Source organism: Cydia fagiglandana, chromosome 7 (genome assembly GCF_963556715.1).
Source record: "Cydia fagiglandana chromosome 7, ilCydFagi1.1, whole genome shotgun sequence".
Lineage (NCBI taxonomy): Eukaryota > Metazoa > Arthropoda > Insecta > Lepidoptera > Tortricidae > Cydia > Cydia fagiglandana.
In genome coordinates this window covers 7283368-7311227 of record NC_085938.1, presented here as the reverse complement: position 1 = coordinate 7311227, position 27860 = coordinate 7283368, and the positions used below count along the sequence as shown (strand labels likewise).

The following is a 27860-nucleotide window of genomic DNA, read 5'->3' as shown; positions in this document are numbered from 1 at the left end:
TACAATTAAAATATATATAGGTTTTTAGGATTTAAATATAAAGGCTATCATTTGAAGTAATATCAGATAGGTACCTTCGAATGCCCATTCAATCTTACTTAAATTATCTTAAACCTTATATTTAGACCTTAGTCTCACCTAAAACTAGAGCTCACTAGTTAAAGTAGTTATAAGATACATATACATTATACTTATATATTATTATGTACCTACTGCCTATTATTTCATAATGATAGAATTATTCGATGTTGGAAATATCCCGCATGTTATAAAAGAGAACTAGACGCTGACCCAAGATATCATTATCTGTAAACACAAGCCGATCAGAAACATATACCTAAACGTTGCTTTAGGCAATAATACTGAATGGGTATATTATTTGTTTATCATTTGTTTTAATTTGAATTTTAATTCTTGTTATTAGAAAAAACTTATAAGCATGACATAACTTGTCTCTCCTACGTCAAGCCCCGATGTGACATGCCCATTGAGATTCTTGAAAAAACTCACAAAAACATGAACGTGTTTCTATGAAAAGAAAAGTACTCGAATATTCTTTTATGTCATTTTATTCTGACGGGAAAACATTACTTAAATGTATTAAGGGTTTTTCTCGTTAAGGTAGGTAGACCTATTTTTGGTTGAAATATATTTATAGATAAAGTACATACTAGGTATGTATATATAAGTATGTATAATGAAGGTCATCTTATCTATTTGCGTTACAGAAATATTCTAGTTTGGTAACAAAAATAATGTTGATGTTATCAACATCACTATATATTTATGATTGTCTGGTGTATTGGCTAGTTATTTAATATTTAAAGGCAAAATGGATGTTAATCAATTTGTCACTACATTACCTTTACTTTGCCCAAATGCTGTGAAATCAATCAAAATGTCGGTCTAAGTTCGGCCCCCTGAATCCAACCCACCTCAAACATTACACACCGATATTTTCGTTATAAACAATTAATAAACAGACCGTGTGAGTGTATTCTATGTTTGTATTGTTTGTGAATGAGCTGTCGTTTGTGTTATTTTAATGTAAAAATACGGATAAAGTATTTTTTATATTAGAATAAGAAAATTTATTGAGAAACCTTATTGCTAATTTTACATATTACGTACATTGTCACGTGTGCCTGAAATAGGAATATAATAATGAGATACAGATCTCAGGCAAAGAGATGATATATACTAATTTAAAGAACCATAAAATAAATTAAACTTATGATCATAGAGACATAAATAAATACTATAGATAGGTACTGAATTATCTTACACTTACGGCTCGATTCCAACTTTAAGATACATCAGTTAATAGATCTAGAAAAGATATGGATTAGATATGTCAGTGTCAAACAACGTTGACGTTTCTTCAAACAAATACGTCACTTTTGACACTTGTTTGACACTGACATATCTAATCCATATCGTTTCAATATCTAGTATTTGACATATCTCATTGTTCGAATACGGCTATTAGTACGTAAGTTCTGTGTAAATTAACTTTGTATTAAGCAGAAACATCTGCAAAAGATACTATAATTCTTCCAAATAAAGGAAATTGGAGAATTTTACTGCCTCGCGCGAGGCTTGAACTCGTAGGGTAATTCGCCAGTAACTGGCCACTTTTAGTACCTTACTGGCTACCCCAAACCAAAAATGAATTCTATTCACCTATAAATAGAATTTCCTTTTAATATTACTCGTTTTTAAAGTATTTTTATATTGTTAGCCCATTTCACGAGTAGAAGTAACTATTAAGTATCTTACTAAATATAATATAAAGTAACAAGTATTTTACAAACTCATTGTCAGTTCAGGTTTCGTTGAACGCAAACAGGTAATCGGTTTAAGTTTAACTAAAGTTTTTTAATCATTGGCTAGATTCAAGTGCCCTTCTAGAGAAAACGAGGAGAAGTTCAATGATGCACTTTGTTAAAATAGTTTCTCACATTGCAACAAGCATATACGAAAACTTCCAGTGGGTACATACTTAAGTAAGATAAATGGTTATTTGGTTAACAAGAGGGCAACGTTGTTGTTTAACCTCTCGTGCTAATATTGATATCCGAGCAAGCAAAAGATTCCAAAAATTTAACAACAATTGATATCGATAATTAAGAGAACCTTTACCAGTTGGTGTGGTGGAAAAATTATTAGACTGGCCCAACTTTAATGGCCGAAACTATAAAATGGATGAGTTAAATATGTATACAATAAAAACTACTACTGACGTGATTTTTTCAGTAAATGTGTGAGTATAATTGACGGGCTGGGCTGCGGTAGTGCTGGTGTAGCACATTGTGCTTTGCCGTCAAACATGTGACATTGACATGTTGTGATAAGGTGAGAATAATATCAATCCCAAAGCTGTTATTAACACATGTAGCCAGTCGTCTATTATATACACATTACATAAGTCCTTATTATACTTATATGAATTTAGCTTCCTACTTACGTAATGCATCCTACATATGCAGTTACCTAACCTACTTATATCAGCTATTTCATCGTAGTAAAATCTACGACTGATTCTATTTCTTTCATTATCTTCTTTATTTCATTAATTATTCTTATATATTTCATTAATTATTAAGACATTTATTTATTTCATTTTAAATATCTGATCTGTTTCTTGCAAGCTCTTGCATCACAGACATAATTATACCTATTGGCTCATGGTCCCAATAATAGGAATTAGGCAGCTATATCTCACAATGAATAGTTGGAAGGACCGTGTTCGAATGAGGGCCCATTTATAACATTCCTCTTGTACGAGTATGACGCATTGATGCCAAAATGAGAAAAGACAGTGGAAATGAAGGAGACAGATTTAGTACATCCAAGAGCAACGAACTTCAGTTCAAATGATGCTCCTTTAATTTTATCAAGGTGACCGGTTCTTATTTTTACACCCATCTCCTTTACAACATTAGGAAGAGCTCTTTATATTAACCCCTTCAAAAAGATTTTCTGTGATATTTTCTTGTCAATCTCTTACCTATCTCGTGTCTTTATGTGCTGACATTCATCAGTTAATTTAAAGCATATAATTAACAAACAACAATACATAGCTAACAATTTTGTAAACTGATGTTGATGATACTACATGGTGGTAAAATGTCTTAAGTAAATCCCTATCATTTCCTACACTTACAACAACCATTTGGTATTAATGATTAAACGAAAACTATTTTTAATGGACTTTCTGTAATTTATAGGAACATACATTGGTACCCACAACACAATCGACGGGGACTCCCTCTGGTCGCATAACTCGCATAACAACTTTTGTCATATTTTTAATTGTCATAACACTTTATGCATAAAATTGTAAGCCATAAAAATCTTTAGTCAGAATTATTCCTGAGCATAACTGGGTTTTTGTCATAAATGAGTTATGTCATAATTTTTATAGTAATTAATTTAATTAGCATAAAATTTTAAGTCATCTGCTTGATATCCATAATTGTGTTTCGTTCGAAGTATTGCAGTGCATAGTATTAATATAGACATAAAAAATTAAGTCGTATATTTAGTAGTCATAATACCACACAAAAACTGTATAAAAGAGGAGATCGAAGGAGAGGAGCCCCTCCAGTAGGAGAAACGGTTTTATAAAAGAAACTAATCATAATAGGTAGGTTAGGTTCGTTAGGTTTCTTTAGATGCCCGAAGGGCAAACTACGCAGAAATAGGAGCCCCGCGTGTGCGGGGCTCCGTCGAATTAAGTGTTTGGACGAAGATTAGGGAAAAGGTTTTTTTCGAAGAGTTGTTGAGAGGCTAAAATTAGTTTCTTAAATTATTTATGTAAACCATTATGGTTAAAAATGATTATGCTACAAACCGTTATACGTAAAAACATTATAAGTATCGATAAATATGCTTTTAGCTGGTATGACATTTGATTAATTATAATCGAAACCTATATGCACAAAAAATATATGACAATTGCTGAGTATGTCATCAAATATTATGGCTAAAAATGTATGACACAATATAATATGACTTTTCATTTGGATGCGCAATTGATGATTATGACACAAGTTGTTATGCGCATCAAATATATGACCTAAACTTGTATGCAACCCAATATGGACCCCAATCGACGGATTAAGAAATAGTTGACGTGTTTGTGACCCTAATAATGTCAGGAAAAGGTCACGGAAACTTCGATAAAACTAATAATGGTCCCAAGCAGCGCCCTAATTTGAACCAAATAGCTATGCGTGTACAAAGGTCGATTGTGGTAGGCCCCAAACACCATTGGATCAAGCTCAAGTTCGAACATTCTTATATAAGTCATGAAATCGTATATAGCACGCTAGACGTGACCCTGAAATTTGATTTATATTCCAGCTCTACTATTTACAGCTCCTTACACTTAATATAATGGTCAGTGTGGAATTGCAAAGCAATATTACACATTGCTGTAGGAGTTATATTGAGAATATTTTTAACCACAACCTACGCAAAAAAGACTCTTAATACTCGTAAAAAACTACCCTGATATATTTTTTCCTTATTAGGGTCTTAGGGTTCCGTACCCAAAAGGTAAAAACGGACCCTATTACTAAGACTCCACTGTCCGTCCGTCTGTCTGTCTGTCACCAGGCTGTATCTCAAGAACCGTGATAGCTAATTAGCTAGACAGTTGAAATTTTCACAGATGATGTTTCTGTTTCCGCTATAACAACAAATACTAAAAAGTACGGAACCCACACGGTCGGCAAGTCCGACTCGCACTTGTCCGGTTTTTTAATTTTTAGTCTTGCGTAGCGGATTTTTTTTTATTTACATAATAGTGTTTATGGAAAAGTTAAGGCGCGTTTAAAAAGTCACAGGAAATATACCCTTTGCTAAATCGTAAAGTTTTATCGGAATCATTAAGTATACCAAAACGGAATTCACCCATTAAGCTGTTCACAATCAGGCTTCAATCTTTGGCGTAAACTGCTTTTCTTCAAAAAAAAAACAGGGTTAACATTTGAATGAGGACAAGATAGCCCTGGCGTGAAGTCCCTTAGCATGTCAGAGATAGCAAATGAATAGGCACGCGCCCTGTGAGGTCATCCGTGGCCTATGGCAGGGTGTATAAGGCAAGGTGAAATATAGGCTGATAAGAAGAAACCTCTTTAAAGTTTAAAATAGGTAGTTGCTTATGGATAGAACAGGTAAAGTAAGCAGCAGATATTTTCAAACTAGTGAGTTGTTGAAAATTATCTCACACAATTTTATTATTGTTATGAGAACAAAAGCGAACAGATTATTTTGAACACTTTAACTGCTTACCAACTTGTGCTTAAACTCTTACTTGTGTATTTATAAATAATTTTTTGAATACTTTATGATAGGATACTTCTTCAACCTTCAAGCTGAACATTTTCTCTCGACAGAATGAACGCTTTAATATTGCTCAACTAATAGATATAGTTTTTTTTTTCTTTTCAAAATTTCTAAGTGTTACCATACTATGTCGTGAAATAAGAAGTTAGAATCTTGTCTTAAAAAATTTAAATGTCCGGAAATGACACCGTTAATCGTGATTTCTAAATGTTAAATACCGGGTGTGGCCTGTAACATGAGCAAATAATTAAAACATAGATTGTACTCCTCAAACGGTGACACTTTTAAAAATTATGAAGTAAATACTCTCTATTTTCATACAAAATAAATATTATTTTCAATGGACGCCATTGCCACGCCATATCATTGTGATTGACGTTGCTTGTCACGGCTTAAACATAACAAAATTCGCAATATATTGCGTTTTAGAATAAACTTTAAAGTGTATTTAAAATCAAACCACAAGTTATTTTTAAAAGTCGCTGAACAAATGTTGGTCAGTATGAGGAGTACAGCCTACAGTTTAATTTTTTGCTCATATTACAGGCCACACCCGGTATAAGGCAGCCGGTGTCTCTCAGACTACTTGGTGGATAAGGTGGATAGATAGGCATCGCCGGGACGGAAGCCGGTTACCTTCGCGTGCCTGCACCACCATGCACCGACTATTTCCAACCAAAGGTCTTGACATAATAATAGGTCAGCTTATGTAAATGGAGTTGATACCTGATAATTTTCAGCCCGAGCAAGCAATATCGTACCCATGTAATGCGAAATAAATTGCATCGTTAGATATTTACTATTAATACAGTCAGCTGCAGAAAAAATCGCACTCTTGCATAGGAACTTCTAAACAAGGGTGTATAAATTACTTGTACATACTCTTTGCTCTTGGCCCTATGGTTGACTGGTAGAGAAAGTTGTTTGGCATTAAGTCCGCGATTTGTACATTGTTGTATATATTTTGTGCAATAAAGTTTAAATAAATATGTATAAGCGCCTTCTCTACGTCCTTTAACCCCCTAATTCATAAACAAACCTCAATATAATATTTTGACTTTGTAAGAAAGGGATAATTTAACTAAATCAGGCCCGTAAAGTTTTATGAATAAGGGTTAAGTTTTTCAATACCAACATATGAATCCATTTTGTGATCCGTAATACCGTCATCGTTATAACGTAACATCAGTTAGGTTAGGTTAGTCCCAAGTTTATGATAAAAAGTAAAATAGTTTTTTTTTGTTTTCTTACTTTGGCAGCCGGGCTGAGGATCGAATACTAACGAATCCTTTCTTTTTGTGTAGTAAAAATGTGTGATAGATATTTTAGCGCTGATAAAACATTCGATAGATGAAAGGTGGACGTTGGACATACGAAAACTGTAATAAAAGCGTTTATTAACATTTGTTTGTTGTTATTCTATTCAGAGACGGGAATTTTTTTAGTTTATTTGGGAGGATCTTTATTCCTTTTAATAAGCTATTTAATATTAATCTCTGTGAATCTCGCTAGCAAGTATATTTCGGTAAAAAGGGATAATTATTAATCAGATATAGCAATATCATATTATCACATTACATAATAATAAAATTTGTAAACCGTTCCTGAAATCTTGGAGTTTCGCGAATTTAATGTTTCATTACATTTATTTTTATTTGACTTTTCCGGTTTCCCATACTCAGCATCCGAAAACAGTGAAATAAATTTTCGTAACAATATTATATGGTAACAGAAATTTGTGTTATTTCTAGAAGAAGTATTCTTGCAGAAAAAATATATAATGATTTAAATTAAGTTAAAAAGAAACTAAAACTTACGCAGTAAATACTTATATTAAATCTATATTACTCGCATTGCGAAGATGAATCTAATGATACGATTTGCTCTAAGGATGTACGGCATAGGTACCGCATGATACGCTTGAAAAATATTGCCTTTTATCCTTCGTCATTCGATATATTACATAACGTATAAAATACTTTCATTTTTGGTCAACAACAGTGTTTTTTATACACAGTATTGGTTTTCCTCGTTTAAACAAAACCTTATGTTGGGAGTCCGGATAGGTAAATAAAGACTTCGAGCACGCTTATTTATTTACACGGTTTCCGTATCCTACTTGTGGCTTGCGTATAATTATCATCAGTAAATACAAGTACATAATTTTTACATGAAATTTTACGTCTTTCGTAATTTCACAGAAAAAAAAACTTCGGGTCTTTATTACAAAACATTATAATTCATTATAATCCATGTATAGCAATAAACAGCAGCAGTTTTCTGCTGGTCACCATATGGCTAATCTGCGAGAAGTCACCAATAAACTTCAACTTCTGTTATTAAATTTTTTTTGAAGAACATTTGATATTTTTTGCCGTAAAAGCGCCATTTGAGTCAGTTGTTTCACCTATAAATGTCACAACATTGCGATGTTAGATACTTACTATTTAGAAACACCGTCGAGTGCTATCTGCTATGCTGAAATTGAAGACAGTACCTACTTTGATTGTTCGTATTCGTACCCGAATCTAACAAGCAAACTTCTGTTAATAAAACATGGAACAATTGAGTAAACAGTCACTTGAATAAAGTGGAAAGAATGCGAGCCATTTGCTTGGCTGCAGACGCTGGCCCGCTGTTTACGGGACATACAGTACTATCTTACTTCGCAGTTCCACTACATATATATTCGTATTATTACAAATAGTGTTATAAAGATAGTCTCTTGATTTTTGTATAGTACAGTCAGCTGTGTTAGTGATAGTAATTGACCTTCCCTGCATTTTGTTGACGTTGGTATTTTTCATAAAATTAGCCATTCGCTAATTATATCATACTACATACGAGTAAGCTGATATAAGCCGCGGCGGTATATAAGCCGATTTTTCTTTTATAATTTATACCGTCCAAGTAGATTTACATTTCAGATGTTTTTATAAGTTTTTTATATCTCTATTTAAAATTGTTAATGATGATTTATAGATGTCCATAATAAATGTCAGGTTCGCGTTATCAACTTCACTTACAATAAATGTGAATTATTCGTTAGACACTGCGACTGAATAATAATTCAATGAAATATGTATAATATCTGAATTCAAACTCGATTTTGCCATTATCGGAAAAAAAATATCGAAGTCATTTGACTAAGTTGCTTCCACAGATTTCAGATTTGTATATTCAATGAACACACAATTCACCTGAAAATCGATAGGTACTGTCAAGCCCCGTCCATCGAAGAATGATAGTGACACCTTAAGAATGATGGGTCTTGCTCACTGAACTGATCATACAAGTTTCGTACCTTGTTTATTATTTTAGGTCGAAGGACACGCTTTTATTTTTGGAATAAACTGCTTCGGGTATCATAATATTATAATGTATATAGTGTGGGTTTTTTGAAATAGTTATAACATTTTCCATTGAACCTCGCCCATGTTAGGCTTAAAATACTATTATCGGATGTTATCATCCGCTCTTAATAGATATTCATATAGAAGATAGTATAGATTTCATTCCACTAGCCTGATTGTATGTGTAATTATGTTTTCGCGTGGTTCCCTTAATGGACGGAGAATCCAAGGTTAAACGTGCAATTTTCTTAAAGCGTTTTGCTGGCATAGAAATTACATTACAAATATATCAAATGTAATAGATGCTCGGTAAAAATTATCCATAAGGTCGACCGGGTTAGATGCCACATAGGGTTAGATTGAATTATTGCGTCTATTTGAGCTCTTGAAGAGAACGAACATGGTGGACGCTCCGACTAAACGTATTCGAGAAATATACGCAATTAACCATTTATGCAATTACCCCGGTTGCCCTATTATAAGATAAGATAATATTTTATGGTCAAAATTGTGTAAAAAGTATAACATGTTATAAATTATAAAGGTATCAACAATTTTATACTTTATCAATTTAGCGTTATTTTTATTGTGGTACACGAGATTATGGTAGACGTAATTTCAGACACTATTTGAATATGTTGCTACTAATAAATCAAATTTCTTCAAAATAAGCAATGTACGATATGTATTTAATCAAATGGCTGTGCTGGAACTCTTATTAGGTACCTCAACAGCTTTATGAAATAGTAAAAAAAAAAAAGATTATTTTACAGTATATCCAGCCACATTATACCTACCTAGTTAAGACCGAACTTTATGCAAGGAACTCATCACTAGGGTGGTTCACGTTTGTATGGGAAAAATTCAAACTCCAGCTAGAAAAAGCGGCACCCTCTCATTTTATTACACGTGTTCTGTTGACTAAATATGCCAAGTTTTGTAATCTTATCTCAACTACAAGGGGATGCTCAAACACTTTGAAATTTTTCAAAGTTGTATGAAATCCAAAAGAAACAAGTTATTATTTTTTTCAGTTTTATGTAAGTAGTAGTTTTCACATTATTTTAAAGTGTGATTTAAAAGTTATTTGATGAAAAACCATTTTTATTTCTATTTTTTATGATTTTTTAGGTGAAATTCTAAAAATCTTACTTTTCGAAAAATTATAAAAAATAGAAATAAAACTGTTTTTCTACTTAGAAACTTATAAATCACATGTGCAAATAATGTGAAAACAGATACTTAAATAAAAATCTGAATAATAAATACTTCTGTTTTTTGGTTTTCATACAACATACAAAATTTTCAAAGTGGTTGAGCACCCCCTTGTAGTTGAGATAAAATTACGAAACTTGGTGTATTTTATCAGCATAATAAGTGTAACAAAATAAGGGGATGGCCCGTCGGAAAATAAAAAAAATTTTTTTTTGAACCACCCTACTCATCACACACATAAAAATAATTAACGGACGTTAACGCAGCTACTTCCAGTTTTCATTATGTAAAATCTATACATATAGGTATGTGCCTATGCGTAATTTTGTTTCATAACATAATCCAGCGTCAGCAGTCTTCAGGAAAATTTCAATTAATTTACTCTCATCGCTGTTGAAATCCTACAAAATCCCTGAAGTGAAGAGACCTGAGGCAAAATGATTATCGTTAAAAGTAAGAGAGTTCTGTATTTGACATTTCGCCGTTATGATCTGTATCATAAATTTAAAAATTGAAATTCAGAAAATCGAAAGAATAAAATAATTTGCTTAAGTCTAAATAACAGATACTCGTCTTCTTTGTACGTATGATGACTTAGACGGCGCGCGAACTCGCTTGCGATTTTAGTTATATTGCGGACTGTTGGTTACGTCCAATTCAACCGACCGATCATAAACCGCAATGTAATGAAACTCGCATGCCACTTCTCGCACCGTCTAAATGAGCCCTAGCCACTCACATGCTTGATATTTTTCAGTGACCTCTATTATTATAATAAAATAAGGGTGACAGCTGGTAGCTATAGTTATCAAAAGCATGTTATTGTGAGTGGCTAATGGCGCATCGTCTGATTCCTGACGAGTGTTCTGTCCCGGTCCGCTACCCGTCTTGCACCACATTGCCGATGACATTAAAGACGATTGAATGAAACGATAACGATGAATGGCCATTTGAGATTAAATTAATTGTTAAATTAATAACATAGATAGGTATTTTAGCTACTAATGCTAATGAAATAGTGTAGTATCTGCAACAATTTGTTTCGCTACAATAAATACCGCGTCACAACACATGACGACGAAATTTATTGCGCAAGAATCGGGAGAAGAATACGGTAAACAACTGAATGAGTCTTCTAATCTAGTATGAGGTTAAGGTGCAGTACGTTCAAAATACGGAGTTTTAAAAAAGTCGTAGCGCTTTTTTGGATCACAATACGACTGCCATAAATTTAATTAGCAATATGCCTTTCTTGAGTGACTGTATCGATTCTCATCTTGAGTTTATCCTAAAATGCACTTTAAAAAGTTGTTACATATTAGTACAATTAGTTATCATATTTGATGGATCGTATCGGTTACTTTTTTTTATTGAAACGAAAAAAAAATTAAAAACATGATAGGTATCCGCGGTCTCCAGCATGCACTTCCATCTCGCTCACGCACGCTCAGTGTGAGTGAGAGAACACGAACGTACTGGGCCATAATTAAGCGGTCTAATTTAGCGTGATGGAATAGTGCAGTATTTAAACTGAAAATTTCATGTTGATTGGACATCACATGCTCGCACTAATATTTAAGCGTGGACCGGATGCACTCAAAATAATATTGGATCAATATCTCATGACTCATGAATATGCTGCATGATTATGCTGGATGCGGGTGGCGCAGGACCGGTCATTGTGGCACTCTTAGACCTATGTCCAGCAGTGCACGTCCTCTGGCTGGTATGATGATGATGATGATGATGATTATGATGATGATCTCATGAATATAAGACTTTTAAAATATGTATAATGCTATAGTTTTTTTTTGTATAAGTAAGATAAATGGGGCTGATTATCGGTGGATATTCTAGAGATTTATGTAAATAGTATGTACAAAATATAGGTATAATGTTAAAGCAGCTTTTTATTGCTAGCCGTGCTCCGGATGTTTTCTTGTTAGTCATAATTCAGTTTTAACTTGATACAACAGGGGTTTACAAGTTCTTATATTATAAAACACCCGTTTTATATCCGTGTAAGATTATTTAAGAAAAAGATTTCAATCTTTTTCATTTACTTACTGCAAAAAGCGTATCTTTAGAAAAAGCAGATTCTTCTCTAAGCTTTAGACTTTGCTCTGCTCTGACGTTGAAAGACGAACGAATATAGGTACACTTGTTGAATAAATAGTTACATGGCTACATACAACAACTATTTAAATAATTTCTATCCGGACTAATATAAAAGACAAATAATAATGATTTTTATTCTTTTTACTTATTTAGTCATATTACATTGCGTGAGTTGCGTTTAGTAATGCCAAAAAACAACCAAATTAAAGCAATTACAATTCAGGCCGCAGCTAGATTTCGCAAGCAAAAATATTAGCCTATACTTAGGCTAACATGTCATAATTATAATGCCTCACTTACAACTGAAACGGATATCACGAGCTCACGAGTCGTCATAGGCCCATTCGTCAAACGGTGTACGCTGTATGCCTTACCAAAGATACACACGGTATATAAATTCTCTAAAAACGTAAACCTCCTTTGGCAGTTGAGTAAAAACTACAACTATAAAATATAGACACAAAAAACTCTACAGGACTTTTTTTTTTCGTAACAGTAACTCTTACATCAATAAAAATGTACATACAGATGTTAAAATCTGCCTTAAACCTTAAATAATATTATTAAGAAAACAGGAAAATGGTGACGTAAAAATGATTCTGTATTTAACTTAAGGTGGATGTCTAGGGATGGGATGCCGATTATCAGCCAAAAGATGGCGTCACTGTGCACGAATTGTGGATTTTCACTATTTCTCCCAAAATACAAAGTTTCATAAGATGTGTTGATATGTGCGAAAACTATAAAAAATACTACATCCAAATCGAGACATGTTCAACTCAACATTGTCTCATTTCGTTATTACCGGAATCCAACTGCAAAATATTGCAATTTCTTGCATTCACGCACACTTACGTACTTAAAGTCACCTTAAAGTCAGTGTCAAATGTCAGCAGATTCGTAATGTTACAGTAAAGTAACCTAGAGGGCGCAGCGGATGAAATGTTTATTGTTGAAAAAAGATTGGAAATTAAATAATAAATTCTTGTTTGAGCAACGATTAAGAATTGCAAGGCATTCAGAAGCAACTAATGTTTTCGACCATCAACTGTCATGTGCTCGTGGCACCCGTAGCCTCTATTTTGAAAAAAATCTGATTGTAGCTAAGATACATGGTTCAAACCCCGACAATGCCAGTTTTTTTTTATTTTATAATTTTAGCATTCTCTTTTGAATTATTTTAAGCGTATGTTATGGTTTACTAATATGTGGCCGAAAATTGTATGGCAAATTATCACTTCCCAAACTATTTTTCCCATAGTATCATTTGGCAAAACTATCAGATGGCAAACCAATGTTTCGCATATATAACATGTCGCAAATTATTATTTACAATATTATTGTATGGCAAAATATTTAGTTGGTCATGTTTCAAAATGTCTTTTATTGTTATGTCGAATGTATTGATAGGCATAAATTATTTTTCGCCTAATATTGTGATGCATACTACTAAATACCCTAATAATATAGTACTCAACTACTCATGGTACAAATTACAGTAGCATTTTATTTCGTTACGTAGGTAGTTTTTTCGAGATGTGCAGTTCAATGATGGAGGTAGTAATTTTGTTTACTACATTTCTGGCAACAGTTTGTTTTCGTGGGGTCGCAATTCTTACCTAACCTAACCCACTTTTCTGGCAACAGTTCGTTTTCTTGGGGGTCGCAGTTCTAACCTAACCTAATCCACCTTTCAGGCAACAGTTTGTTTTCGTGGGGTCGCAGTTCTGACCTAACCTAACCCACTTTTCTGGCAACAGCTCGTTTTCTTGGGGGTTGCTGTTCTAATCTAACCTAACCCACTTTTCTGGCAACAGTTCGTTTTCTTGGGGGTGGCAGTTCTAACCTAACCTAACCCACCTTTCAGGCAACAGTTTGTTTTCGTAGGGTCGCAGTTCTAACCTAACCTAACCCACTTTTCTGCCAACAGTTCGTTTTCTTGGGGGTCGCAGTTCTAATCTAACCTAACCCACCTTTCAGGCAACAGTTTGTTTTCGTGGGGACGCAGTTCTAACCTAACCTAAGCCACTTTTCTGGCAACAGTTCGTTTTCTTGGGGGTCGCAGTTCTAACCTAACCCACCTTTCAGGCAACAGTTTGTTTTCGTGGGGTCGCAGTTCTAACCTAACCTAACCCACTTTTCTGGCAACAGTTCGTTTTCTCGGGGGTCGCAGTTCTAACCTAACCTAACCCACCTTTCAGGTAACAGTTTGTTTTCGTGGGGTCGCAGTTCTAACCTAACCTAACCCACTTTTCTGGCAACAGTTTGTTTTCGTGGGATCGCAGTTCTAACGTAACCTAACCCACTTTTCTGGCAACAGTTCGTTTTCTCGGGGGTCGCAGTTCTAACCTAACCCACCTTTGAGGCAACAGTTTGTTTTCGTGGGGTCGCAGTTCTAACCTAACCTAACCCACTTTTCTGGCAACAGTTCGTTTTCTTGGGGATTGCAGTCATCTAACCTAACACATGTTGGTACAGTCATCAAATCTATTAGCGTAGTGGCACCCGTCCATGGAAATATGTAGATACGTTTGTTAAAAAAAAAGCCACCAACAGGTCAAATAGCCATCAAAATATATTATGAAAAGTAAGTATAAATAAAGCAAACGTTTTTTGACAATTAAGAGTTAGCTAAGTTGAAACATTTGCTCAGTGACTATTTGTCTTAATGAATTTTGGTAAAATGAACATCTACTAAATAAAATTGTGATCAAATAAAAAGTATGCGAAGTTTCAATTTTGGCAAACGTTATGTAACAATAAATAGTTAGGTATAATAAAACATTTGCTTAGTGACTATTTTTCTAAATAAATCGTGGTAAAATGAACATCTGCTAAATAAAATTGTAGTCAAATAAAAATTATGCTAAATAATAATATGCTAAGCATTGGTTTGCCAACTAAAAGTACTGCAATAAATTGGTTGGGAAGTGAAATTAGGCGAAAAATATTTCGGCGAGATGGCAGTACACCGTATGTTATTCTTCGAAACTAAACTTAGGTGAGTAAAATATTTTCAGTATTTTAATTATTTTTTAATAATATTATGGGAAGATTTATAAAAGTATTTTTATTTTCCGGTTTTCAAAGGATATAAATAATGATTAAAATAATTAAAAAAAAGTCATGCATGAGGCTAATTAGGATCGCAGAATAGGTACATAAGAAGTCAACTATCGACGAAGTATAGCTGGTCAAGCAGATCTTGTCAGTAGAAAAAGGCGGCAAATTTGAAAAATGTAGGCGCGAAGGGATATCGTTCATAGAACATTTGGATTTCGCGCCTTTTTAGGGTTCCGTACCCAAAGGGTAAAACGGGACCCTATTACTAAGACTTCGCTGTCCGTCCGTCCGTCCGTCTGTCACCAGGCTGTATCTCACGAACCGTGATAGCTAGACAGTTGAAATTTTCACAGATGATGTATTTCTGTTGCCGCTATAACAACAAATACTAAAAACAGAATAAAATAAAGATTTAAATGGGGCTCCCATACAACAAACGTGATTTTTGACCAAAGTTAAGCAACGTCGGGAGTGGTCAGTACTTGGATGGGTGACCGTTTTTTTTTGCATTATGGTACGGAACCCTTCGTGCGCGAGTCCGACTCGCACTTGCCCGGTTTTTTTACTGACAAGATTTGCTTGACCAGGTATAAAATAAAAGTTTCCAAAATTTTATTGAAATGATATACCTACATGAAATAATCAAATACAACACATTTACTTAAAATAACTTTTAAAATAAGGCATATAAAATTACCAAAAAGATGAAACAAAATAAATAAATAAATACAAAAAGAAATGAGTCTTTGTTCGTGGTTTGAACCCTGTCATGCTGTTCAACTTGTTAAACTTATACTCAGTAGCTAAAAGCCACTAGACCATTTGACCATAGTAGACCCGGGCGAAAAATGCCTTCTTATTTAAGTAACCCATTACTGTCAAAAATATCAAGTTTAAATTGATTTGAAATATAATTTTTCATTGTCGACTTATTGACATCCAAACGTTGCGAGCATGTTGTACTTTAAACCATTTGGCAACGTCGCACGCGGGGAAATCTTCTGAAAATGTATGTCCTTTTATATTTTGATATTTATGGATATATGAGGATTCTTCTACTTATGTTGCAAATTGATTAAATTATCGAGAGAAAAATGCTAATGCAAAGAAAACAAGAAATATCCGTTTCATTTCTCATGCTATTGATTCGGTTAAATTGTGTTCTAATGTATGGGGAAGACAAACTAATTATAGCCAGCCTTTTATGAATGTAGTATGATACCATAGGGTATGGTGCTTTACGCACACTAGCGTCCCTTCCCCTCCCCCTGACGCAACCCCCCCTTTTTGCATGAAATATGTCCCGGTTCACAGTTTTTTACATTTTTTGAGGAAAGAATATATTTTAGGAAAAAAGTGTCAATGAAACAAATAATTCTTTCATATTTAGAGACAAAAATGTCCTATAAACTTTTTTGAAATGCGGCTAGTTTCAGAGTTAATACCAATTTAAAAAAATAAAACAAGTTTTTATTGTTACATAGTTCAAAACGCCTTTTTGATGGCGATGTTGTTACTATGGGATTTAGTCTAAATATCCTTATTGATATGTCAAAAAGTGACAGTTAAGTAACACGTTGCAAAAACTATGTTTTACGAAAAAAAAGTAAAAATCCATGTTAACTGACAAGTTTACCAATAACATTTACTTTTTATGTACATACATATATTATATATTCAAAAAATTAAAAAATGGCGGCCAAGTGCGAGTCGGACTCGCGTTCCAAGGATTCCGTATATTACACAATTTTTAACAATGTATTTTTTATTTTATTTATTTATTTATTTAGATATTTAATTCAGGGAACAAGGCCCATATTACAAATACCTTACAGACTAACATACATATGTATTTTATAAACTTAAAACTAAACATTATTTATGCGAAACGTGAGTGAAATCTTTAAAAAATCCGTAGGAGTCGGATCAAAAACTGTAATTAAGTCCGACTCACGCTTGACTGTACATTTATAATAGGTTTTCCTGTCATCTATAGGTATAGACCTATTTTATGTATTCTTTCAAAATTTTAAACCTAGTAGTTTCGGAGATAAAGGGGGAGGGGGGAATAGTCATTTTTTGCCTATTTTCTTGAATAACTTCTAAACTGTTTATTCGAAAATTATAAAAAATATATATTTGAGATCCTTACAATAAGCTCTTTTATTTGATATGTAACATGATATAGTTTGAAAATTTTTATTTTTTAATTTTTTCATTTACCCCCCAAAAGTGGCCCCCATGTTTAAAATTCATTTGTTTACAAACTTACATATGTGTACCAGATTTCAACTTGATTGGTCCTGTAGTTCCGGAGAAAATCGGCTGTGACAGACAGGGTAAGGGTTCCGTTTTTTCCTTTTGAGGTACGGAACCCTAAAAACAATAAAAAAAATTGTTTTCGGCGAAATTGACCTAAAGTCATACAAACATTTTTTCCTTCTTTTAATTTGACCTCAGAAATAAAATCTTTCGCATTTCTTGAGGACACCTTGTATAATAAGTGTTATAAAATGAATATAACCTTTTTTACTAAGAATTTAATAAGGAACTATTTCTTTCATTGACACTTTTATCCTAAAATGTATACATGAGGTCAAAAAAAAGGAAAAGATGTAATATGTGTTTAGGTCAATTTCGCCAAAAAAAAAATTTGTTTGGTTTTTTTTTTAATTTTATGAATGAATTTGTATATAAAAATTAAATGCTATTGGTAAACTTGTCACTTAAAATGTTTTTTTTTTCGTAAAACTTAGTTTTTGCAAAGTGTTACTTGTCACTTTTTGACATATCAATAAGGATATTTAGACTAAATCCCATAGTAGCAACATCGCCATCAAAAAGGCGTTTTGAACTATGTAACAATAGAAACTTGTTTTTTGTTATTGGTATTAACTCTGAAACTAGGCGAATTTCAAAAAAGTTTATAGGACATTTTTGTCTCTAAATGTGATCAGGAATACGCTGTTAAAATTATTCGGTTTCCTCATGTTACACCGTGTATAATAAATGAGTTTCGAACCCTAAGTAAAAACTATTTTATTTCGAATTTTGACAAGCTAATACATGAATTAGGTGCATAATATAAAAAAAATGAATATGACCTTTTTTATTAAGAATTTATTAAGGATTATTTCTTTCATTGACACTTTTTTCCTAAAATGTATACTTTCCTCAAAAAATGTAAAAAACTGTGAACCGGGACATATTTCATGCAAAAAGGGTGGGTTGCGTCAGGGGGAGGGGAAGGGACGCTAGTGTGCGTAAAGCACCATACCCTAAGGTATCATACTACATTCATAAAAGGCTGGCTATAATTAGTTTTTCAAAAAGCACAATTTGACCGAATATATGAAAGAGGGTCATTGTTGTTGTAAAAGGTGTGCAGGAAATGATACGTTTCTGCACTAGAGCAGTTTAGGTTCCAATTCCAAGTACGATTTTATTATTCTTTTTACAATAAGCAATTGAAATTTGGGTATAAATGGATTTGTTATACAATTTCCATTCTGATATTTGACTCCCCATTCCATAAATTACTTTTGGCCAAATTGTTAATTGAAAATACCTACTCTCAAAAATACCTACTATAAAAATGTATTTAAAAAAACACATGCATTTTAGTTTCCTCGTATGCGAAATGAAAAGTAGAGTGTTTTAACTCGGGTGAAAGGCAGCATTTTTGAAAAAAAAACCAGGCAAGTGCGAGTCGGACTCGCGCACGAAGGGTTCCGTACCATAATGCAAAAAAAAACAAAAAAAAGCAAAAAAAAAAAAACGGTCACCCATCCAAGTACTGACCACTCCCGACGTTGCTTAACTTTGGTCAAAAATCACGTTTGTTGTATGGGAGCCCCATTTAAATCTTTATTTTATTCTGTTTTTAGTATTTGTTGTTATGGCGGCAACAGAAATACATCATCTGTGAAAATTTCAACTGTCTAGCTATCACGGTTCGTGAGATACAGCCTGGTGACAGACAGACGGACAGACGGACGGACAGCGAAGTCTTAGTAATAGGGTCCCATTTTACCCTTTGGGTACGGAACCCTAAAAATATCATCTACTAATGTTATTGTTATGCACAAGCAGAAGATATTATAGAATCTTGTTTATTTACAAGAAGATGACATTTTTCTCCACATACCTATATATTTTTGAGAAAAATATAGCTAGGTAGGTATTTTAGTTTAAAAATCATTGTTACAATAAATATAGGCTTTTCCAGAGAACATTTACCGAAAAGAAAGCAGAATTCACAAGGGTTTTCGGTGGACGACCGTAACGCGAATGATTGTTTGGACTGACCTTTCTATAAATATATAAATGTATTTTATTGTGTAATAATCATAATAATTATTAAGTTATATTAAATCTGGGAATGAAATTATATCAGAAAGGAGATTCTTAAATGAGTAGGTATACTCGTAACATGCTTTGTGCATTAAATATACCTCCCTCTATTGAGTGAAAATAAAACAAAATACACAGGTAATCTGTGTTACGGTTTTAAAGTGCCATCTGTTACACCTTTGACAAATTAAAAATGATTACTTGTCAAATGAAGTCGCCATGTTAGAATTACACCGATACTATAAGCATCACTCACACAAACAAGCAATGAGGCAAAATTTTACCAATATTCAAAGGCTTTTTTCTTAATAATTTTAATCAAAATCTAGTATTTTTTACGTTAAGCGAAGACAGAAATATATATACTACCCAAACATTACATATACAAGTGAAGAAACCCTATATAATAGGAGCTAGGGTGCCAAGAAAGTTGTATGAAAATCGAGCAAGGAGAACCACCTTAATACCTTTTGTTCCAACTTTAAAATATTTGCATAAAATGTACAAAATAATGCTTCCTAAAAGGTACAGATTCATGATAATACGATTTTAAGCAGTTGAGTAAAAAATACAACTATAAAATATAGGCACAAAAAACTCTACAGGATTTCTTTTTCGTAACAGTATCTCTTACATCAATAACAATTTACATATAGATGTTAAAATCTGTCTTAAACCTCAAATAATATTATTAAGAAAACAGAAAAATGGTGACGTAAAAATGATCATGTGTTTTACTTAATACCTTTTGTTCCAACTTTAAATTTTTTGCATAAAATGTATAAAAATAATGCTTCCTAAAAGGTACAGATTCATTATAATACGATTTTTAAGAGTGCTTCTTTTACTAAGGAATTATTTTAACAGTCTAAATACTCTAAATAGATTTACTTACTTGGCACTGGCTACGGTAGGTAAATGAAAAAGAAACATCAAGATTTTGGACGAAGTAATTGGCTAGACTGATAGACAGGGTCTATCGTTTGACAGAAAATCATAAATATCGTTTATTACTCACTCGTATTCATCTACTGATGTAATCTTGTTAATATAGGTATGTCTACATGTTTGTTAAATTACAATTTTTCCTAATATAGAAGGATATTTATCTTTTCCAATTACCTACCTGCATATTGATTACCACAAGTGAAATTGAACGTTTATTTTCCAACTTCAATGAAAAATTTGCATTCAATATAGGTATTTTTATGCGAGATGCAAGAGAATAGGTATAAATATGTACTTATTTGTATGTATTGATTAGTCAGAGCATAAAGACGTTCGAACAATTTTACCATCATGACTAACAGATGTGAATTTATTTTTGGCGTTACAGCAATCAAAGTAAACAACGGGATAAATAACGTAGAAAGTCGCCTTGAATACCTACTTTAATTTTCTCGAAATCAAGACATGCTGTGGGTATCCCTCCATCTCTTAGTCACGGGAATCTTTGGCAATCGTTATTCATAACGTTGCAGTCATGTTTATCACGTTTATCGCCCCCGTCTCGAAGACTCATCGTTTCATGACTTCTCTTCTGTTGACGCATAACGCTATTTCGGGATGACTGTTTTAACACTGAAATGGTGAAGTATCACACCTGGTAGCCGTCATAAAATATGTTTCTATATAACTAAGCAATTTTAGCATGGTAACGTTAAAATTTAATTTAGTGGCACTTATCCGGACGTTATTTATATCTAACGCAGGCCAATCACCATATTTCTGTCCTTATAAGCATGCAATTAAAGACGAACGAATCAGGACATGTCGAGATTAATTATCGGGTTAGTTAATTTGCCAAGACAGATGTCGCGAATGTCGCGTTATTTTAGCCAAGTTTCGCAGCCGCAAGCGCAGGTCCGGCGTTCTGGAGCGGCGCCCACGCAGAAGCTCCCGCCGAAACAAAGCCCGACGCCGACTCCCCGCTTCTCAGTCCACGCGCAAGCTTCACTGTGAAAACAACTCCCGAAAAATCTTTCATTAGTATTTCAAAGTGCACCGGACTGTACCAATCGGATTATCTTTGTCGTGCGTCTCAGGTTCGTCCTAGTTTTTGCTTCCGTGTTACTCTTATTTCCTATAGATTCGTATTATATTTAAATTTACATTCAAATTTGAGATAATTTAAGAATTTTATTTATTGGAATTAATAAAATAGGTACGTTTGGTGAATCAAAAATTTGTTTTCACTGATCATAATTGTTGATTAGAGAACTCGTAAATAGATTTCTTTTACATTTTTAAATAAACTACCCTTATTAGGTTTGTCTTAAAATAATTAAAATCTACCTAAATTATTTCCTCGGGTAAATAATACAGCATTATTGTAGCTCAGACAAATAATTTAACAATAAGTCAAGTTTAGCTTATCTGCCTTAAGCAGCCACCATTGTAGTATTTTTATAATTATTGACCCTGGTGCTCTGGAATGTACGGTTCAGTGGAAGAATAGTCTGCGCCACCTAGAAATTCCTCAACACCGTAATTTTAAATGAGCTCCAACCTTTGTCTCTTGGCTTGCCGCCAACCCAATTTCTATCAAACTGGGATTTCTGATTTACATTAATGCACCAAGTAGTTACTCATTGAATAATTTCTTTAACGCAGAGGAACCGGGAGAAAGCTTTTGTTTGGTTTATTTTTGTGGCTCTCATAAAAAAAATCTTTAATTATTTAATGAAATGTAGAACTTGTAAAGATATTAGAGCAGCTTAATATTTGTCTTCCTTAATAAACCCAGGGCATGCGTGCGTCCCAAGTTTACTTAATATTAAAAATGTACTATTAAATTTCCAATTTTACAAAGATATTTCTCACTCTTTTTAGATTTCATTACATTAAATCACAATGTCTCAACTGCAAGCCGGTCAGCAGCTGGTAAAGAAGACCATGGATGAGATGATCCAACAAAAACAATCCACAGAAAAGGTTACCATTCAAGCAAGACAAGAGTTCAGCGAGAGTTTCCAATCAAGTTACGAAGAAGAATTTGAAGAGGAGATTCACATCGATGCGCACGGAAACCAGGTGTCGAAGAGAATTGAATCCAGCAGTGAGAGCTCTGAGCATTCTAAGAGCGCTGATGTCCGGGTGAAGGCTTCGGGACTCAACAATGAACAAGTACAAGCACTCACGGACTGCGCAAACCAGGCGGGACAACTAGCCCTGGACTCTAAACCCGCAAACTGAACGCATGTAATTTCTAATCTTTATATTTGTTTTACGTCTTACGAACAAAACGGTTTCTAGTCAATCATCATAATTGAAAAGACAGGTCCAATATTACAATTGAACATTTTATTTAATGTTAGATGTATAGGAATCATTTAAAGGAAAGTACATAGAATTTACCCGAACATGGCGTTTAAAGTGGAAATTCGACATCGGGTCTTCTCGGAGTCAGTTTGGCTTTAAAACAAACTGTGTGCTTGCCGGAGCCGCTCCAAATTAAATGGAAGCGTGTTTATACGTAGCCCGGACCGTATAGCTTGATAGGCACGTGAAGCTCATAATTTATTCAAATATTTGTAAGGAATAACACATTCTGTCTTCCTTTTTATTTATTTTCCATCATAAAATTGTAGGCTAGCTATATGCACGATGCAAAGTATCCTCGAAGGCTGGAAAAAAATATCCTTCTCCTAAATAAATAATTTCCTTAGGCCTATCCTTTTAGCAAAACATTTAGGTTAAAAGTTTAACTATTCTAATAAAATTATTTGTTTCAGGTGTCCTTACAATCGTGCCTGTGATGGTGGTTTCAAAGAGTGTCAAAGACTGTGTCCAGTGTTCCTTATTATTTTATGATAATAATTATTTATAATAAAGCAAAATAATACATCATAAAATATCCTGAAATTTTAATAATATATTGAATTGTGTCGTGTGCTTAAGTGTAAATGGAAAGTGTAAGTTAGCATAAAATGGAAGAGGAAGACGACGAAAGAAAAATTCGCCGGGCAAACCTTGCCAAGTTTAGTTCTCTCAATTCTCGCGTGGTGCACCAGTCTCTCGAGGAGGGTTGCGTGCGAACGCAGGCTTCCTCGGAGTCAAATGACGCCAATACATCGAGCATTTCCGCTGCGGCCCAATTTAGTGACCGGAGTTTTGTGTCAAAAACGAGCACGTTCTCCCGCAGCGGCACGTCTAGCTCGAGCCAAGAAGAATGCGAGGTGGCCCACACGACCGCAACGAGCGGGCAGTACTTGGCAGCGGCACGCGTCGAGTCTGCCCGCTCTATGGAGAGTCTCCGTCCATGCAAAGATTCCTCGCCAGCGCGCCCAGCTAGCTCATGCACCACCGTGCGTTCGCACCGCAGCTCGTTTCTCACAGCTAGCGAAAGGGATATCAGAGAGGCAAGAGGGGCACCCGCTAGGAGAGCCTTGTCTGGAGAAGACATGGGAGCATCAGCTGAAAAGAGGCGAGGGCTTTTTGCAAGTACGGAAAGAAGAGCATTACAGCAACTAAGCCTGCCACCTCCGGAGCGCAGGCTAACGATTCTCAGTCCTCACAGTCCGTTGGCTACCACCGAGTTGCAATGGCCCTCTCCGTCTGGCATCCGCGGCAGGCGGAAGAAAGGCATGGTGTTGCCCAAATTGATCCTGCCGCGGAGTGACTCGGATGGTTCTGAAGTATTCTTTGAAAGGTTATTTTTTTACATTTTCTCATTTTAGCATATTATCTTGTTGCACGTCTAGTTTTAAATCTTCAAGATGGTATTTGTCATTTTCTGGCACAACATTTGCTTCACATGTTTTTCAATGGTTAATTATTTTGAGTTGATAAATGATACTGTCGTGTCATGTTGATGTGTAATGCCAAACTAAATTATTAAGGCTATTGGAATTCATGAACTCTCAATACTTTAGAGAACTAATAATTGCAAAATACAATACTTACATACCAGTACAGATGTCTCACTTTTACAGAAAATTTTGAAACTGGTGTCATTGAACTTTTTATTACTCTCGCAATGCAATATTGTAAAATAATGGAGATAGAATATAGAACACTGAGACTGCCAACTCTTTAATGTATCTACGTTTATATCTGTCAATATTAAAGAATGTTAAAGAACCGTTCATTATTATTTCGAGATAGATTCTCCGACTTTCCTCTTGCCAAGAGCAATACATTAGCGCTGTTGTGTGCGTCAGCACGGAATCGTGATGTACGAGAACATAAAAACTCTTTACATCGGCCGTGTTTATGTTTCTCAGTAAAACTTTAAAACTGAAATTGTTACGATCGAGGTATTACAGATCAAATATTGTTTAGCTTGAGTAAGTACTAATTTAACAAAAACACGTTCCACACACCAATAAGAAAAATCAAAATATTACAATTAAATGCACAAGTAAATTAAATTAAGAAGTAGAGTTAGTAGATTGACGACATCATACGAAATACTTTGCGGTAGATTACGTGATCAAGATCCACACCAAATTAAATATCCGGTATGTATTAAGTCACATTTTTATCTGGAAAATCTCGCATTGAAACATTTCCCGCGGACTCCTAAAGCTTTTAATTAAAACGTCTGCTACACACAAAGATTCTATGAAAAATTAAACGGACATACATTTACGCTAAGCTCTTTATGGTTTGTGGATTATGTTCAGCTGTTTTATCCCACAATACACGCTGTTTTTCACTGTTACGAGAGGAAACTCGATTACCTAAGTAAAATAAATAAATAATCCTTGCAGCTTTGTGCAATGTAGGTATGTACTTAAATTACAAAAATATGTTTTATTAAGTTCTGATACCTTTTAGAAGCTATGCCATCTTGTTTGTTCTTATAATATTAATTTATCATTTTTTTTACTTAGATATTGACAAACAACGCAAAAGCTTATGCATTCGATATTAGATTGAAATAAATTAATACCATCATTCGTAGCCGTTTCTGCTTCATACAAAATTAATTAAGAATAGTGAAATTAGAAACGTACCTTTTTCAAATATTGTAAAGCTTAATTGAAAAACTTTTTGTAATCAAAATTCGAATATACCTAAATCGTATAACGAGGAATGTGAGATGACGGCAATGTCTATTTTAGATGTAAACAACACATGAACAATAAAATTCCAAGACGAACATGTTCGTTACTACATCCTTCTGAAACACAGAATAACGCTAAAGTTTATATCGAAAGGGTGAAAATTGTGATGTTATCATTTAACCAGAATTGTAGTAATATCTTCGAGTAGATTGTATTTTTACCGAGAGCTTTAGAAACTGTTTTCGCTAAATCATTCGTTCAATCAATAGCGTAATTGGATTAAACCGATTCAGGAGCTTTAGTTCCAAGTCTGCCTCTGTATTACACCAAACTGTAAGTTCTGTGGTATGAAAAAAAATATTCTGAGGAGTAAGACAAATCTCATTTTCAGTATTAGAAGGAACTTGTCAAAATGCCGGGATAACGCGAGGAAGAAAAGTATGAGGAGTATTAGAAAATACTTATAGCATAATTATAATCTCTAGTAGAATACTCACTATCTAAATTGTACTTCAAAACCCCATTAAGACGAAAGCGGACAACCGCCGCCTTTCCATACAAACATAGTCATTTTCAAGCAGCGGTAGTCCGGTCCTCTTAAGTGCCTGATTTACAACCTAATGCTTATTTCTACAGAATTCTTTCTAATCCTAAAAACAAAGTATAGGTCAGGAATTGTAGAACCTCCTTTACCTTATGAACTTTCATGCATAAATAAATGCTTTCCGAACTACGTTAATTGCTAACCATAGGTAGGTACTTCCCAGTTTATCGAATATTTTCACCAATTCTGGTGTTCTTCGAAAAAGCCAGTTACAAGTAGTTCGTGGTTTTAAAACTGCGTTATTAATAATTATTATTGCCGATAAGATACTCGTCGTGTAATACAAATTTGATAAAAATTATTACATCAGATTTTTACGAGTTCGAGAGATAGTGCGTTAATCTGTACCAGCTTGATACCAGTTAGCTGAAATTGAAACATGTTATCGCTCGATTGTGTTGTTTGCTTATCACATAAAAATATTTATCCAGCCACGAAATTTTCGACGTGTCGTCATTTGCGTTATCATATCGACACTATCAGCATCATCATCATCGTATGACATGATGATGTTGGCGATGATTATTACTATTCTGTCCAAGGCGACTGGATTTGTACTATCTGGGCAGATTACAAATCAGTGTTCACTGCGACAAAATCGTGCCTTGTTGATCAGCGCCATACGGCATTAGCGTATGTCGAATAGAATTCCTGTGGTAACCTGAAATTTGTTACGAGGATAGTTTGTCCAGCCATGCGCCTCGTGGCTCACGGCTGGCTGCTGGCGGAATCCGCGGTCAGTTACGGATTTAGGTACCTACTCATACTCAAATGCAAACCAACTTGTGTATGAATTAGTCACGTTTGCACTAAAACTGCATATGTTGGTTTTCTATGCTGGGGCTTCAGTCGCGCTGCTAAGTTTAACAGAGTTATGTTTTTTTATACTTGGCGCCGTCATTGAAGCCGCAGTTTAGATTATATTTTTTTTAAACTAAAGTGCGCCTGATGACCACCTTGATGAACCATCATTAACGACGACTCACGCTAAACTGGGCCGGGCCCGGGCCGAGTTGTCCGACATACCATTTTCTATGACGGCTGATCGGTGATCACGTGGTGCTTTCCATAGAAAACGAAGCACCGGAAGCTTCGGCCCGGCCCCGGTCCGGTCTAGCGTGAATCATCCTTAATACCTACATCATAGTTAAAGTCAAAACTTTCCTACATGTGAAATGTAGGAATTGGTTAAATTAACTTATTGAATCTATTTTACGCTGAATAACACACAAAGGTTTAAAACCTATAAAAGCTTTTAAAGATACTCAGGTAAATACATTACTAAAATCTTATTTTTCACTCTATGGAGCATGATTTCATAAGCTTTACTGGCTGATAGCGCGATTCGAAAAATGAATTAGATTAACTAGATACGATATAGTAAAGATATGTGACGTCCCACGTGTAAAGGTACCTTATATAGCGGTTGGCGCTTACGCTATTAATTATCGTCGCTCCAATATCATTGCGGCGCTATGCGACGTAAGCGCCAGCCGCCATAAGGTACCTTTTGCCGTGGAACGTCACATAACTTTACTATTTCATATCTGGTGAATCTCTGATTCATTTCCCGAATCGAGTCGTGTGTCACTATAATATACAACTTATGTATGAGAAAATAAGCTGCAGCAGCATTTTGATGCAGAAAATTCAATTTCATCGTACGAAATAATATAACAGAAATGCATCTTTCCAAGAAATATATGTTATTACATTTAAATTCAGGAGGTAAATTTATTTTCACGATCCACTATCGGTTGCCCTTGGTAACTTTAAGGGCTTATAAAT

At 34.3% G+C, this 27860-nt stretch overlaps 2 protein-coding genes across 10 annotated transcripts in view; both read left to right on the top strand.

Annotated features, from left to right (window-relative positions):
- LOC134665829 (3',5'-cyclic-AMP phosphodiesterase) overlaps positions 1–27860 on the top strand; it is a 614694-nt gene that overhangs the window by 355442 nt on the left and 231392 nt on the right. The window lies entirely within an intron of this gene.
- Positions 21358–23307, top strand: LOC134665804 (uncharacterized). Its single transcript, XM_063522792.1, has 3 exons — positions 21358–21502; positions 22290–22658; positions 23192–23307. Exon 2 carries the CDS (start codon positions 22311–22313, stop codon positions 22650–22652), a length of 342 nt encoding a protein of 113 aa, XP_063378862.1. The 5' UTR covers positions 21358–21502; positions 22290–22310; the 3' UTR covers positions 22653–22658; positions 23192–23307.